A 14,248-nucleotide genomic window follows, 5' to 3' on the forward strand; every position below is an offset into this window, starting at 1 on the left:
CCTAGGCTAATTGTAATTATTCACACCTCCTCTACACAAGTGGTATCTTTTGTTTTTCCCACTGCTAATTTATCTCTTTTTTATTTCAGTTAGAGCTGTAAAAACAGAAACAGACCCCAAACCTCTTATGCATTTTCTTTATTTTCATACAAAAGGGCCAATGCTTGACCAATATAACCTGATTGTAAAATTATGAAATAACGCAGGGATACATGCACGCTTTGAAATGATGCATAATGTATAAAGAAACAAACAAGTTTTTACACATGCATATACATGCACACAGTGAAAGTCCTCTGGCTGGGTTGAGGGTGTTTTTGAAGTGTTTCCAGAAAAAAAAAATTTGTGATATCACCATACAGTCAGGAAATGTCCACAATTTAGGGGCTAAATGATGACCAATACTAACTCATGTGTGGTTTTAAGGGTGGAAATGTCTGACTTTAGGTTCTGAATGCAACCCAGTGTTGGGTGATCTCGGTTGTGAAACTAACAGGAACCTAGAGGAGGATACTTTTGGCAGTAAAAAAAAATAGTGACAGCAGACTGAGAGTAAGAAAAAAACGCACCATTGTGTTTTTATAGAAGAAATGATGAGTACATCGCAAGCAGCTAGAATAGTAACCTATAAAAATGCTTAAAAAATGCTGTGCACAAATCATGCACGGAGCTCTTTCAATAAAAATGAAATACATAGCAGTTTATGGAAACTGGTATTCTATATGTACACAGATAGCTCATACAACACTGTCTTCTTAAAACCTATTTACATTAAATACATAAAGGGCCGCTGAGCATTATTGCTCTGACGTTAACACAATCACAAGAACGGGGAAGAAGAATGATATGTACAACATTTTAGGCAGAAGTAAAAAACTGGGGTGCTGCTTTCACTTCAGTTTTCTTCTCGCTTTTTGGAAGTCCACATCCTACATTCTGTCTGCTCAGGCAGTGCTTCAAGAAATTGATCAAACTGGCATCTTTATTTCTTCATCCTTCAGCAGAGTGGGTGGCTGATTCTTCTCATACTTCAACAAGGGTAACCTGGAACTGACCGTTGCCCAACTCGGAAACCTCGATGAGGAATGCTGACTGGTTGGTGTAGTGTTGGATGATGTTGTCATCCATGTTGACAAAGATCCTGTTGGGGAGACAAACAAAAAGACAGGGTTACTCCGGGGACTGTGGAGAAACAAGGTGCAAAACCATTAACCTATTTAGAGAAAATCATATTCGTCTCTAAAACTGCGGTGTTCAAACAGCCTAATAATGTGTTCAGTGTACTCAACCTTTCACCCTGGTGTGACACAAACAGGTTGCCAGGGTTAAAGACAACATGTCTTTTGTTTGGAAGAAGATCTCAAGTGAAAGACATAGAGGCGGTATATCTCCTGCATCAGTAGGAGTTAAAAATCAGGTCACCCTGTTCTTCCGCCTCCTCCTCCTCTGCAGCACTAACACTAGCCTTTAAGGCTGTAATGACTGAACTAACCACTGGCCCGTGCATTCTGCCTGCAGGGACAGGATTGATTGAAGACAAGAGCAATAGACAGGGAGGGAACTGCAGGGAGAATGTAACCCAACCTGTTAGTTTAGCTGCTCCCCCTGCAGTGATTGCTTCCAGCAAGCAGCAGGAAAATTACCCAAAGGTGTTTCAGCTACTGACAGTAAGTCTCAAAAAGAAAAAGCACAGACTATCAACAGTTTGTCAGCCACATAGAAATTATTCTTTCGCGGCTAGTTGTAAACCGTTCCTATCTAAAATAACAAGCATCCGTATTCATCGTGGAAAAAGCGCAGCTACCTGTATGACCTTTCGCCATTGAGCTGAAAGACGCGTGACAATTGTAAACCTGACAGACAGCCTTCAGCTAGCGAGTGGAAACATCCAAAGCCTTTATCATATCAGGAATTTCGTCTTTCAATGCCGCTTTCTAATGTTCCAAAGAGATAATGTTATGAAAACATAAATAAGTACAGCCATTGCCAGTGACTCAACAGCAGGACTTAAAAAAATCTTTTCATCTTCTTTCAGTCATATAGTTTTCCTTTAGAAGAGCTGCAATTAAAACATTCCAGGGCCGAGCCAACTAACCTACCCGCCCGGTTTGTCAACAAGCGCTTCCTTAAGGGAAGATAAGATTAAAACAACAAAATAAGCCCAAAATCAATGCAAATCATGGCGACAGGTGCACTTGGTGAGACTAACTAGTCTATCCATCTGTCTGCAACACAGGAGCCTGTCTGAGATATCACAGGGTGAGAGGTAGGGTATCAGCAACCTCGGAAAGGTTGGAGGGCCAAGACAACCATTCACTTTCACTATGGTTAATTCCTCAAAAAATGTTTGGATTGGAAAAGAAAGCTTCTTAGTGCCACCAATGATCTCTGTTGTTTTTGGTAATTTGTAAAATCACAGTGCAATAGTCATAACAAAAGAACAGGACGCTCACCCTCTCCTGCATTTTTTGTAGATTTTCCCGATGGTTTCTTTTTGCAGGCCGTACTTTTCTGAAATCTGAGGAAAGTAAAGGAACGAGAAGACTGTTAGCATGATCTGATGAAAGAAATATGATATTCACTTTTGGCAAAAAGGTATGGTACAAATGTTCCAGTGAATACAGAAGTAAACAGGTGAAGGTGCTTTTGATCCCCACCTCAGGAAACTCAAGTCAGAGGACTCTGGAATGTGTTTTTGTGTGTCTTTAAAGCAATCATGTGATACTTACAGCTTCTCGCAAGCCCGACAGCGTTGGCGAGTTGAGCATGAGGGCATCAAACACCTCTTCAGAGTTTGTCCTCACGTACAGAAGAACTAATATAAACCAAGAAAAAACATTTTTTAACACCAAAGAGGACACTTTTTTTCAATTTTGATTTAACTTAGATTTTTTTATGAGACTTGCATGTTTCTATCTACCTCTCTGTGCATCTTCTTTGCGAGCTTGTTTGTTGGTTGGGGAGCTCGTCTGCTCTCTGTCTGGATACAGCCTCTTCAGAGAACTCCTGGAAGCGCAAACATTTGCATTAGACAAAAGCGGCCACTTAGCTTCTGTTTGAAAATGCTGACTGTGATGGCTAAATGTTATGTTTTTTTGTGCGTGTGTGTGCGTAACTATGCTTACCTTTCCGCTTCGTCCATGGGAGTGGCCTATAGAGACAGGGAAACCGAGAGGAGACCAGAGATCTGATTAGACGCTTCTCTACTGATAAAGGCATTGCCTAATGTCCCACCTTCCCAGAGCTGTCTATGCTTAACACTTTAAAAGAAAAGGAATGTTATCATCATTTTAGTGCTGCATTTCCCATAACCTCTAACGGAGCAGCGGAAGTGTGGACACTGATGGAGAGACACTGATAGCACCATCCTACGCTTAATCATACTGTTAAATCAAAGATATTTTCTGCTTTAGCTATGCAATACAAAACTGTGATGCGTCACATTGTTAAGCAATTTTGCAACTTCCTGTTCTTTATTTTTCTTTTGTGTTAGCCACTGAAAATCAGGACTAGCTGTATAATGGACCTAACAGCAATGACATCTAACCCATGAACCCTCTTATTATTGATCCGAACATATTGCATGCTCCTCTAGGCTTCCTGGCGTGGGAAAAATGTCCTGTCTGAACAGCACTCTCACCACACTACTAATGCAAGTGTATCTGAGTAGAAGAAACAGAGGATATGAGGGTGTCTTGCCGCATAAAAGGTGTGAGTGCTGTCTCACCAGGTGCGTGCATGCATGTGTTTCTGTGAAAGCGCTCATAGCTTAATCTCGGTGTCAGCAGCTGTAGCTGCTTGTACTTGTGTCTGGTTTCGACTCCAATTAGCTCATCGGATCTCAGGCCTGTGTTTCACCTCACTTTCTCTGGCACCACTATCCCCCCACCCTCCCACTTTTCCCACCGCATACTTTCCCACAGTTTTTTTTTTCTCCCCTGCCTTGCTCGTGCCTGCCCTATTGCCTGCAAGGATATGGATGGGTGGGGGTAGCACTGTTGTTAAATGAGGACCTACCATGCGCTGTAAGCTGGACAGGTGTGTCTCTGGAATAAAGAGAACTGGCTGGGTGATGTGGTCATCCAGGGTCTGGAAGAAGGTGCACTCGTTGCCTATGGAGCTACTTACTAAAGATTTAGCTGCAAACAAAGGAGGACAATGAGGGATGTTAGATTGGACTTTCACAGATAGCATATTAAAAAAGGTCCTATAAAGGTTGTGCTGCCATTTCCAGTGCTAACTGTTACCATCATTAGTGTTCTTTCCTCGCCTCTTGGATCTCTTCCTCTCCTCGTCTCTCATCTTCCTCTCTGCACCCTGACGACACACAGTTACACCATTAGATAAGTCATTCTGACTCAATTAACGCATGTTTGCTCGTATAAGAAGATGAATGGAATAAAGCGAGTTACCTTATCACAGAAAATCTTGACCTGGAGAGCAGCTCTCTGTATCATTTGGCCGTTTCCTGAGCTTAAGTCGTAAGTGTCGATCTGAAGGTTCAGGGGCAGGCCTTTCACTCCTTTCTGAGAGGAGAAATCTGTGCTCAGGGAATTGATCCCAATGTACACCTGGAGGAAAAGAGAAATGATTATTATATGTATACATCACTATGGTGTCGGGCAGCTTTTACTGATGTTTTTCATTTGTTGCTCATGTGTCCCAGTAGGATCATAATGACATGTTTCGTAGACAGATTTCTTTTTTTCTGGCCTTTACACATTCTCCCTGTGATCATATATACTAGAGACAGTTCCCTGCCTTCCTGCTCCGTGCCGTTTGCAGTAGGTTCGCCCCACCCCAGCGCCTTTGGGCCACAGAGAAGCTCGCATAAGCTGTCGTGTCTTTAGCCGGTTGTTGTGACAAGAGCCTTAGGGCCAAACACATTTCTGGGATTCCTCCACTCCCACCACAGCCACTCCTTTTCTCCTTCACCTACCTGTTCTACCTTTCCACTATTTTCCTCTAAAACTTCCACCTGTTCTTTTATTTTCATAGAACTGGCCTTACAGTCAGAGGTGTCTGTGCATTCTTGTGTGATAGTGATGTGGGTGCATCTTTGTGCCGGTCTGTTTACCTTGGCCTCCTCGCTGGGGTTCCACACAAAAGAGAGAGCATTGAAGGCCACTTCTTCAACATTGCTAACATTGCTGAACACTTCCTTGTAGTCCGCTGTTAAAAAACAAAGAGAAACGGTTTTTTAACAGCGGTATGAAAGGCACAACAGAAAGTGGAGTATTTTTTTTGTAACTTTTTTGGTAACTTTCCATGTGCAAAGAACATACCGATGTCAATGACCCTCTGCTTGACAGTTGGCTGGCGTCCGTGCCAGTGATTCCAGAAGCGCAGCTGCATTTCTGGGCTCTTGTCATTCTCAAACACGGCCATCACCACTGTCTGAAGTGGAGAAAGGAAGGTGACAAAAAGAGCAGGAAAATTAGATTCATTTGTCTAGCTGGTACGTATTTCTTTACACCTGCACGCATATCTAAGAATTCTCCTTCATCGCACGTCATCCATCACTCCAAATCCTTCCTTTCTCCCAAATTGTCACCAGTTATTTGTGTTGAGCTAGCATGTGTTTTTGTGTATTCTTATCCTCCGATTCGTTTGACAAAGAAAACGGCTGTAAACCGCACCACACCTTCCTCTCTCCTTGTCCACTCCTTTTTTGCTTTCTGTTCTGCTTGTGTCACATCAGACAAATGTAGCTGAGGTGAGCTGTACTGCGCTCTGGCCTCATTGTCCTGAGGTAGGAATAAATTATAAAGGGCAGGATGCTGTCATTTTAAATGCACCAACCTGGTGTGCAGGGTGTCAGCAGGGTATTAGTCATTAAAGGAACTGTCTCCAAGGGAGGGACAGATATTTGGGAAGGGTTGCCTTGTTGGCACGCAAAGAATTCAGGTGTTATTTGGCTTGATGGAAAAAACAAAATGCCCGAAGGGAAGGATGTAACAATAGTCATCTTTTTTTTTTACATAAGACACACACAGAAAACAAAACAAATCTTGGAGAATAACTTAGAACAAAAGCAGTCCTTGCTTTCCTGATGATGTGTCACGATGACTCACCTTGACTTTGGTGGCAGTAATGCAGGTGCTGCTTTCCACCCCATGGAGAGTGATGGGGTAGAATTGTCCCTTGTTCAGATACACCATGGGGAGCTCGCTGGGCTTGTGAGAAGAAGCTGCAGGAGCCCCAAGAGAAAACTGGAACTCACTCCTGGATCTCTCAGATGGGGAACTGGTGTAGGAGCGGGAGTAGACTGGGCTGGAATGGTTTTCAGGGAAGGGGTCGCTGTAGGGAAGATTCTGATAGCCACACAGAGATATATGGATTAGTGAAGGAAAAAAAGAAACAGCACAGAGCTTTTAAAACTATATGGGAGACAGGGCTTTAACTTTAAATTATGGTACTAAGTTTACCTCAGTGCTGGGGTCAGGGAAAGCAGTGTTCTCTGGCCACTTTTGCAGCAATTCAAAAAAGTTGCTGAGCTCCTGTTTGTCATAAGTATTTTCCACAACACTGGTCAGCGAGGTGTATGTTTCTGAGGTGGCGGGAACGGAAATCTGCGGGATCTGCTTAGATCCCAAAACATTGCTGGGCTGGATGGGAAGGTTCTCAGAGAGAATCTTCATGGCGATAGCGGACGTGTCCAGTGGAGAAATCTCATTGGTCTGGTGCAGATTCCTGGCAGGATGGGGAAGTTGGGGGGGGGGAAGATTAGCTATAACAGAAAATCCACCTTGTTGATGTCATCATGACTCAGGTAACAACACATCAAGGAAACAAACATAGTTGAAGTGACTGGCTATTGTGTGCCCTTAACCGTTACAGAAGCTTAAAGGCTGCCAGAGTAAACGTACAACGGTCAGTAAAAGCACCTCTTGCGTCTCAACACACACACGGCTACTGCAAACTTGTAGAAAGGCCCGGTTTGACTCTGGGCGGGAACTGTTTGTCTCTTAATCCAGTTTTTTCCCCCTCTTCTCTGTGTTTGAGTTTCTCGGATAAAAATGTTTGAGGGAACAACACTGAGCCCCAACAATGGCCTTTCTCACATACCTAACAAGGAGTAGGAATATAAAGACCAAAATGAGAAAAAACAGCTACCTGTCCTCCTGTTGTGAAACTCTTTAAGAAAGGCAGAGAGGATGATCAAGGAAGGGTAGATGAATGGAAGAGCTTGAGAGGAAGACAACAATCCCTCTGACTGTGTTTGACTAGAGGATTACCCACTCATCAGTTTACGGCCTCCTAAAGCCCTGCCTTTCTCTTTCTGTATTATTACTCGAATAACTTCAGTTCAGTGACAACTGATTGAGTATCTGAGTCATGCTACCTGTCACAGAAATGACAAAAAAAAAATGGACTGAAATAACTATTTAAAGCTGTGCGGTGAAGAGTGACATGACTATGACTATGAATGACTATAGATACATGGAAACAATGTCAGAGGCATGACTGGTTTGTGAAGCGTGAGTGAAAGTGTGTGTGTGGGAGCAGCTGCAGAAACTCTGTCTTACCTCTCTGGTACTTTGCACACGTTGCCTGTGCGGCTGCAGGCAGCGTTCACTTTTGGGGTCTGGAAAAATAGGAAAAAGGGGGAAATGCGATAAGTGTCAGGAAATTAAAATGAATCTTTAGGTTTACTCAAGATGAACTACTTTGGTTTAACACAACTAGTGCTTATACATTATTTACCTTGCACTGTTCATAAAACATCGAGAGGGCTGTTAGCTCTTCGGGCAATCTGGATTTTGAGGGGTTCGGCTCAGTTATGGAGTTATCCAGATAAGACCAGGAGTCCATGGCGTAGTTTGAGTAATTGTTATAGCTGAAGTTCTCGCTCTGAAAGACCAGTCCCAGAGTCCTACAACAGGCCAGAAAGGGTTTAGATTAGCAGGGTGACTTTCAAATTAAAATATACACTGAAACAACTTTAAATATCAAACTATAACTATTTAGTTTTAAAGTCCTAATTAATAGCAGACCCACTATGTTTCCGATCGCTTAGCCATCAGGATTTGACATTTACCATGGCCCTGGAGCACTGCACATACTTGTCCTGTAGCCTGTAGGGTTTCGATTGCAAAAGCACCGTGCTGAGTAACATCTCTCAGACGTAGCGGTGTCAAAAAGGCTTAAAAAGCCAGGGGCCACCCATAAACATGCACACACACACACGCATAGAGTTTTTTGGTTTCCAGTGTTGTGAAAGAAAGAGAAACTACATTTGTGAGTCCTATATAAACTCTCATATTTGCTCAGATCTTAAAAGAGATGACAAGATTTTCTTGCTCAGTAAACAGAAACCCACAGCTGTCACAGAGGTGAGCTCTGGTTTTTCATTTCACTTGGAAACACACACACACAAAGAGCCTGGGGTTCTGGGGATTGTATTTGTTTGTAGAGACTCACATCGACACTGAATTGTTAACATCAGAACTGTTAGGATAAGCCCCCTTTGGAGTTTGTCTTAAACGGCTAATGAACAAATAGCTGCAGTGTAACCTAGATAAACAGTTAATCAAATGTGATGACATGAGGCAAAGACCACAGGTGTGAACAGCCGCAACAGAACTAACGCTTAGGGAGAAATCCCACGACTTCTCACACGCATTAATGGATGACTGCTGATTAATGCAATTCAGCCCAGTATCTGTAAAGCTAAAAATACATTACATACATATGAGCATGGAAAACTGCGTACCTCAAAATCTTTGGTTGCCAGATTAGAGCCTCAGTTTATACTAGTGTCCTTTCAAATTTTAGCTATGCCACAAATCCTTAAGCAAAGCCGGTACACCTGTTCAGAGGTGCACCTGTCTCACACTCAGCAGCAGCCTCCCAAAACAACAAACACAAGTTATTCTCTGCGTATTTCCCCCAAAACAAGCCGACAGCGCTGGTTTTAACTTTGGTCCATAGGAGGGGGGCGGGGGGGGGTCTCGTGTCTTGGGTTTCACCATTACGTAATTCAATGCAGCGCATGCTGTCATTACCCCTTGTCTCCAACACCTCAAGAAGAGGTTCTTATTTTCTGCGCTCCTTTTGTGCTCTGTGGCCCCCTAGGTTAGTGACAGCGCAAGTAGAAGCAGACCCACTACAGCAAAAAACGCCAACTTTGTGTGTGCCTATCACAGCTTGTGTGTGTGATAAATTTATCACACACACAAGCTGTGATAGGCACATTTTCTCCTGAAAAACGCTCCCTTTCACATGGGGTACCATTGACAAAGAAGAACGGGGGATTCCAGGCTGGAATCTTAAATAACCCATTCACTGTGTTATACCAAGTCCAAACTAAAAATGTTTTTGTCTTGTGGAAAGACAAAAAAATACCTAATGGGAAAAAAAACTTGCAGTTACAATAGCTAAAAAACACCTAAAACAAAACCCTTGAAGAACTTACTCAGTCTCTTTGGTCATGTCTTCAGTCCAAGTCAGCTTGAATAGGCTCCTTTAATCTCCACTCTTCAGTTTTCGTAGGGGATTCTCTTCTTCTTCAGTCTAACAGGGAAGAGCTGTGAAACGCAGATGAGTCAAGTGTTGTGATTCTCTCTGAAGAGGACCCAGATTTATTTCATGCCCGGACAAAGTTTCCTCTCCCCTCTGATTGGCTGAGAGGTGTGGAACAGGTGTGTGATAGGACAGGTGAAGAGGGGAAGGTGTAGATCTCTTCCCAAATTGGAAAGAAACCATGACTGTGAATGTGTAAGCCCGGAGTTCACTTTGCATGACAATCCATGGCAGGAGAGCTTTGAATCTCATTAACATTTTGGATTAAAAAGAAAAGAAAAGGGGAGACTGGTGATCCCAGAGGTGTGAAATGTTTGGTAATGACTCTGAGAAAGGCAGCAGAGGTCAGGAACTCAGCTTTAAGATGCTAATAGTTTTTCAGTATCATTGCTCACTCTCACCCCTTCATTATTATTTCACTGAAAGGTTTTGGTTTCTTTACTTTTTAAAAGCTACATTGCATTTATAAATGCGTTATTGCAGAGAGCAGAAGAATCCTGAGATTTAAAACTTCAAAAGAAATCTTTCATTTGTTCCATTGTTTTTATAATGATCTGAAGTGTTTTGAATTTTCAGAGCAAACTATAGATTTTTCTTTCAAGAATATAATGAAAAAATGAGAATAACAGAATAAATGAGCAAATGATGACCAAGACACATACAGAGAGGAAAAAAACTTTAAATAAACAACAATGAGCCCTGAGATAGGCTCTAGATGTAAGTTTTAGGGCCACAGTTAGGAAAGTGGATGGATGGATGGATGGATTAAAAAAAATGCAATCACCTGAATCTGTTGGACTCAGGACTGTCTGGGCAACTTTTTATGCTTTGCATTTGGAGGGAGGATCTACATCTGAAGAAAGAAACATGGAAATGATGAGAAAGAGCTTCTACTTTGGTTAGAATCTCTTTCACAATAACCCTGTGCAAGAGTTTTTTAAGAGTAAGATGCAAACTCCCTAACCAAAGCTCACACATCGTGCTACCAGGAGTCATATAGGCGCTTGTCGCTAAGGGATTTTATCTGTAGCTCAGAATCTGCCGAGCCTTTTACACGAACACACAGAGCGAAAGCTAGAAAAAGCAAGGATGATTATATGTACCTGTTTATCTGTTCATCCACGTGTGAGCCCCTCTTGTGGGACACCTGAGGGAATCTGGCGTGGTAACACACAAGGGTGCGTGCTGTGCAGTCTGCCCACACACTCATGCACACCCTCACTGGATAAGAAACACACGCATACATGCAGAAAGCCCTGAGGCAAATTGGCTCTGAATCAAAAGAGAAAAAGAAAGAAGTCTGTGAGTATGACGCATCTTTTATTACTCCAAAGTAAATATGACCTAAAACGTCAGCCGCATACAAAAAAACCCTGTAATTTAAATGAAAGCCAGTTATAAAGTAATAATAACGCATGAACATGGGGATAAGAAGTTTACAGACACGCCACGGTAACATGGAAGTGGATCTTTTCTCACAAAGCAATTATCAACTCTTCTCGTTGAAGGTGTGAACTATTTCTCCAAGTTTCTCTCTCTCACCCTGTCTTTCTTATGCTCTCTCTGTTTACCCTCCATTAGAGCTGCAAAATTAGCATATCAAAATGCTTGGCTCCTTTATCCTTGCCTTACTCTCACTCTGCCACTCTCACCTCTTCTTTCTGCCTTTTTATCTTATGTGTTTACCTGACATCAATCCTTCTGCCAATGCAGCGCCCTCCCACCCCCACACACACCCCAGTGTTCAGCAAGTCTACTGAGCAATCAATCAATTTCCTGAATATCAGGCGTGATCATCTTTAGGAAAGAAAGTGCATCTTTGTGCAAACTCTATTTGAAAGTAAGGTCTTCTGTTTATTGTTGGACTTCTTGTCAAATGTAGCAGTGCTCCCCAAACCCCCCAAAAGATCTCTTCCAATCTGACAATGCAGGGAATTGGAAGATGGATGGCGGTGTCAAGATGTTCAAAGGACTGCCTCGAAACTTATCCGTAGAGTAAGAAACCAACAAGCGCCGGGCTGCTTTGCTGTGCTGTGTGACAGCTTGTGTGGATGTGAATGCAAGCATGCAGCCATGCATGCTAGCACACAAACAGACGTCAGCACCAGCTCTACGCACCACTGCTGCTGAGAAGGATCATTCTCAACACCTCTCTCCCACCATAAATCTCTCTTTCTCCTTTCCCAATCTCCTACTTACTCTTCCTTTCACCTCATGTTCCTACTTCTCCTTTCCCTTGTGATCGTTTGACCAGTGAGTCTTATCTGTTTCTGCCACTTAAGGACTTTGTGGCCACGACTAAACCCCTTCACGCAACGATCACGCACATCCACAGTGATAAACCAAAGTGAAGAAGTCATGCAGAGAGAACAAAGTAATGAAAATAGCAGCCCTTTTGTCCTGTGGCTGATCCTTCTCATTAACTCCACACTATACATATCTCCCCATCTCTTTCTCTTTCTGTATCTCTTCATCTGCCCTAATGCCTAGTCTGTCATGTAGGAATGTGTGTCGAGGATTGAGAGATACATGCCTCTGGCGTGATACTGTCTACTGACTTCTTCATACTGGGAAATCTGCCCTTATGCTAAGACTGTGCACCTGTTACTGCAAGGGCCCATCATGTTTTCTGCAACTGCAAGGAGTTCCCATTTCTGCTGCTTCTTTTTAAGCACCAGTTTTCTGCTGTTACCTGCTGTGTTCTCATAAATATTCAATTTCTCAGTATTGCTGAAAAAAAATCCAGTCATACAAAGCATTGTCAGGCACAACTGATTCCATCTTAAGCATTCAACATTATGAGTGAAGGTTTTCAAGGTTTTGTCATTTTTATGTTTAGGATTGTGAAAATGAAGCAGGATTGTGTTTATGGCAGAATAGTAAGAGATTGCGACACAACCTTAAACATTATTACTTTGGAAAAATTAAAGCAGGAAATCTAACAAATTATTTTATAATGTTGAAGATGCACATGTAATTATTTTTATATGACATTTTGATCTCCTTTGCACTCCACTGTCATTTTCTGAGTGTGTCTGGAGCCTTAAATTGCTAGTATGATTTATTAAAGTGCCTTTAAAACACATCAGCTGCACTGAGAGGATTTTACTGTGAAATATCTTGTGTCGTATACTGTGCATACTAATAAATTATATATTTCCACATTTCTCTTGGCAAAGCAGCTGCACAAACACACATGCATGCAGGATATGGGTTAGACACCTAACCAGCTTTGACAGCAAGGATATTTGGCTCAGCTGACTTTGCTATGTCCACACAATAGAAGTTATAAAGAAATTCAAGCAAAAACAAGGTACTTTATACCACACTATGAACCGATGTGTACAATCACAACCATGCATGCATAGCATGGCCAAAGGAAAATGTAGCTACAGTTATAAAAAGCCAAAATTATCCTCCTCATATGGCATAGGGTACTAAACTAGAGAGACATTTTCTCATGTGCAGAAGTGGATTAATGAACTCACCACTCACACTGAGACATTTAGGGTCACTGACTGTGAGCGCAGAGTATCATCAACATTTTCCGTTTGCTCGACAATTTTCAACTGAGCTCATGCTTTAAAACTAGCTGATAAATGGCCACTGTAGCTCCTCTTTCATAGAATAAAATAGAATAAACCTTTATTATCCTACAAATGAGAAATTTTGGTGTTACACAGCTCTTATAGCAAGGGAGATATAAACACAAGTAGTCCTATACACACAAGCAACTCAAATTCGAACATATAAAAATATGCAGAAAATATACAGAGATATATACACAAGTGTGGGTGTGTGTGTTTGAATGATGCGAATGAAATATACAGTGTACAAAGATGTTTCAAATAAGTAGCAGCAATTAAAGAACATATGATATATCGATTAAACAGGTGATGAGTAGGATAACCATGTTAAACTGTGTTATAGTCTGACAGCTGCTGGTAAGAATGACCTGCAGTAGCGCTCCTTCCTACACTGTGGGTGTAAAAGTCTACTGCTGAACGAGCTGCTCAGTGCTCGTACAGTCTCATGCAGGGGGTGGGAGGTGTTGTCCATGATGGATGTTAGCTTAGACAACATCCTCTCCTCCCGAGCCTGCTGATGGACTTCAGCAGACAATCAAGGACAGAGCTTGCCCCCTTGACCAGTTTGTTAAGTTTCCCCCATCCCTCTTTGCCTTTTCACCACTCCAGCAGACCACAGCATAAAAGATAGCCACCATAGAACATCCTTAAAAGAGTCCTGCTCACCCCAAAGGATCTCAGCCGCCGTAGCAGTGAAGACGACTTTGACTCTTTTTGTAAAGTGCATTTGTATTCGTGGACCAATCCAGTTTGTTATTGAGGTGAACACCCAGGTATTTGTACTCCTCCACTATTTCAAACCCTGGATGTTCACTGGTGTAATAGGGAGTGACTTCTTGCTTCTAGGCTTGCTGCAGATGCGCTTAGCTGAATAATGAACATGAGATTAGTTACTGCAATAATCATCAATAATCACTTATGTGGGTATTTAACTTTTTTTTAAATAGCAAATAGCAAAACTGTTCACTTAACAACTCAAAACACACATTAGAAAAAAAGACAAACTGTCAGCATCAACCACCCCTGTGCAGGCAGGTACTCACATTAACTCCAGTGGTACTTTATCTGAGTGCTCCATTTTCTGTTAATTGACTGTTTCACTCCACTAAGCTTGATAGACAACTACTACAATTTAT

At 42.1% G+C, this 14,248-nt stretch overlaps 1 protein-coding gene across 2 annotated transcripts; it reads right to left on the reverse strand.

Moving 5' to 3' along the window:
• Positions 1-1,023: 1,023 nt before the first annotated feature.
• Positions 1,024-9,435, reverse strand: grhl3 (grainyhead-like transcription factor 3). 2 transcript variants are annotated; one of them, XM_085343213.1, is made up of 15 exons: positions 9,419-9,435; positions 7,708-7,876; positions 7,530-7,588; positions 6,429-6,693; positions 6,075-6,314; positions 5,286-5,397; positions 5,078-5,172; positions 4,413-4,571; positions 4,248-4,317; positions 4,018-4,139; positions 3,126-3,151; positions 2,921-3,006; positions 2,730-2,815; positions 2,454-2,518; positions 1,024-1,141 (listed from the first exon to the last, which is right to left on the reverse strand). In XM_085343213.1, the coding sequence occupies exons 1-15, from the start codon at positions 9,433-9,435 to the stop codon at positions 1,024-1,026; spliced, it is 1,689 nt and encodes a 562-aa protein (XP_085199339.1). The 2 variants fall into 2 exon arrangements, with proteins under 2 accessions (XP_085199339.1, XP_085199338.1); XM_085343212.1 differs by having other exon boundaries at positions 4,242-4,317.
• Positions 9,436-14,248: the final 4,813 nt, after the last annotated feature.

The sequence above is a fragment of the Diplotaxodon limnothrissa genome, linkage group LG19 (assembly GCF_057381915.1).
Source record: "Diplotaxodon limnothrissa isolate DT_005_m linkage group LG19, D_limnothrissa_male_GT1.1, whole genome shotgun sequence".
Lineage (NCBI taxonomy): Eukaryota > Metazoa > Chordata > Actinopteri > Cichliformes > Cichlidae > Diplotaxodon > Diplotaxodon limnothrissa.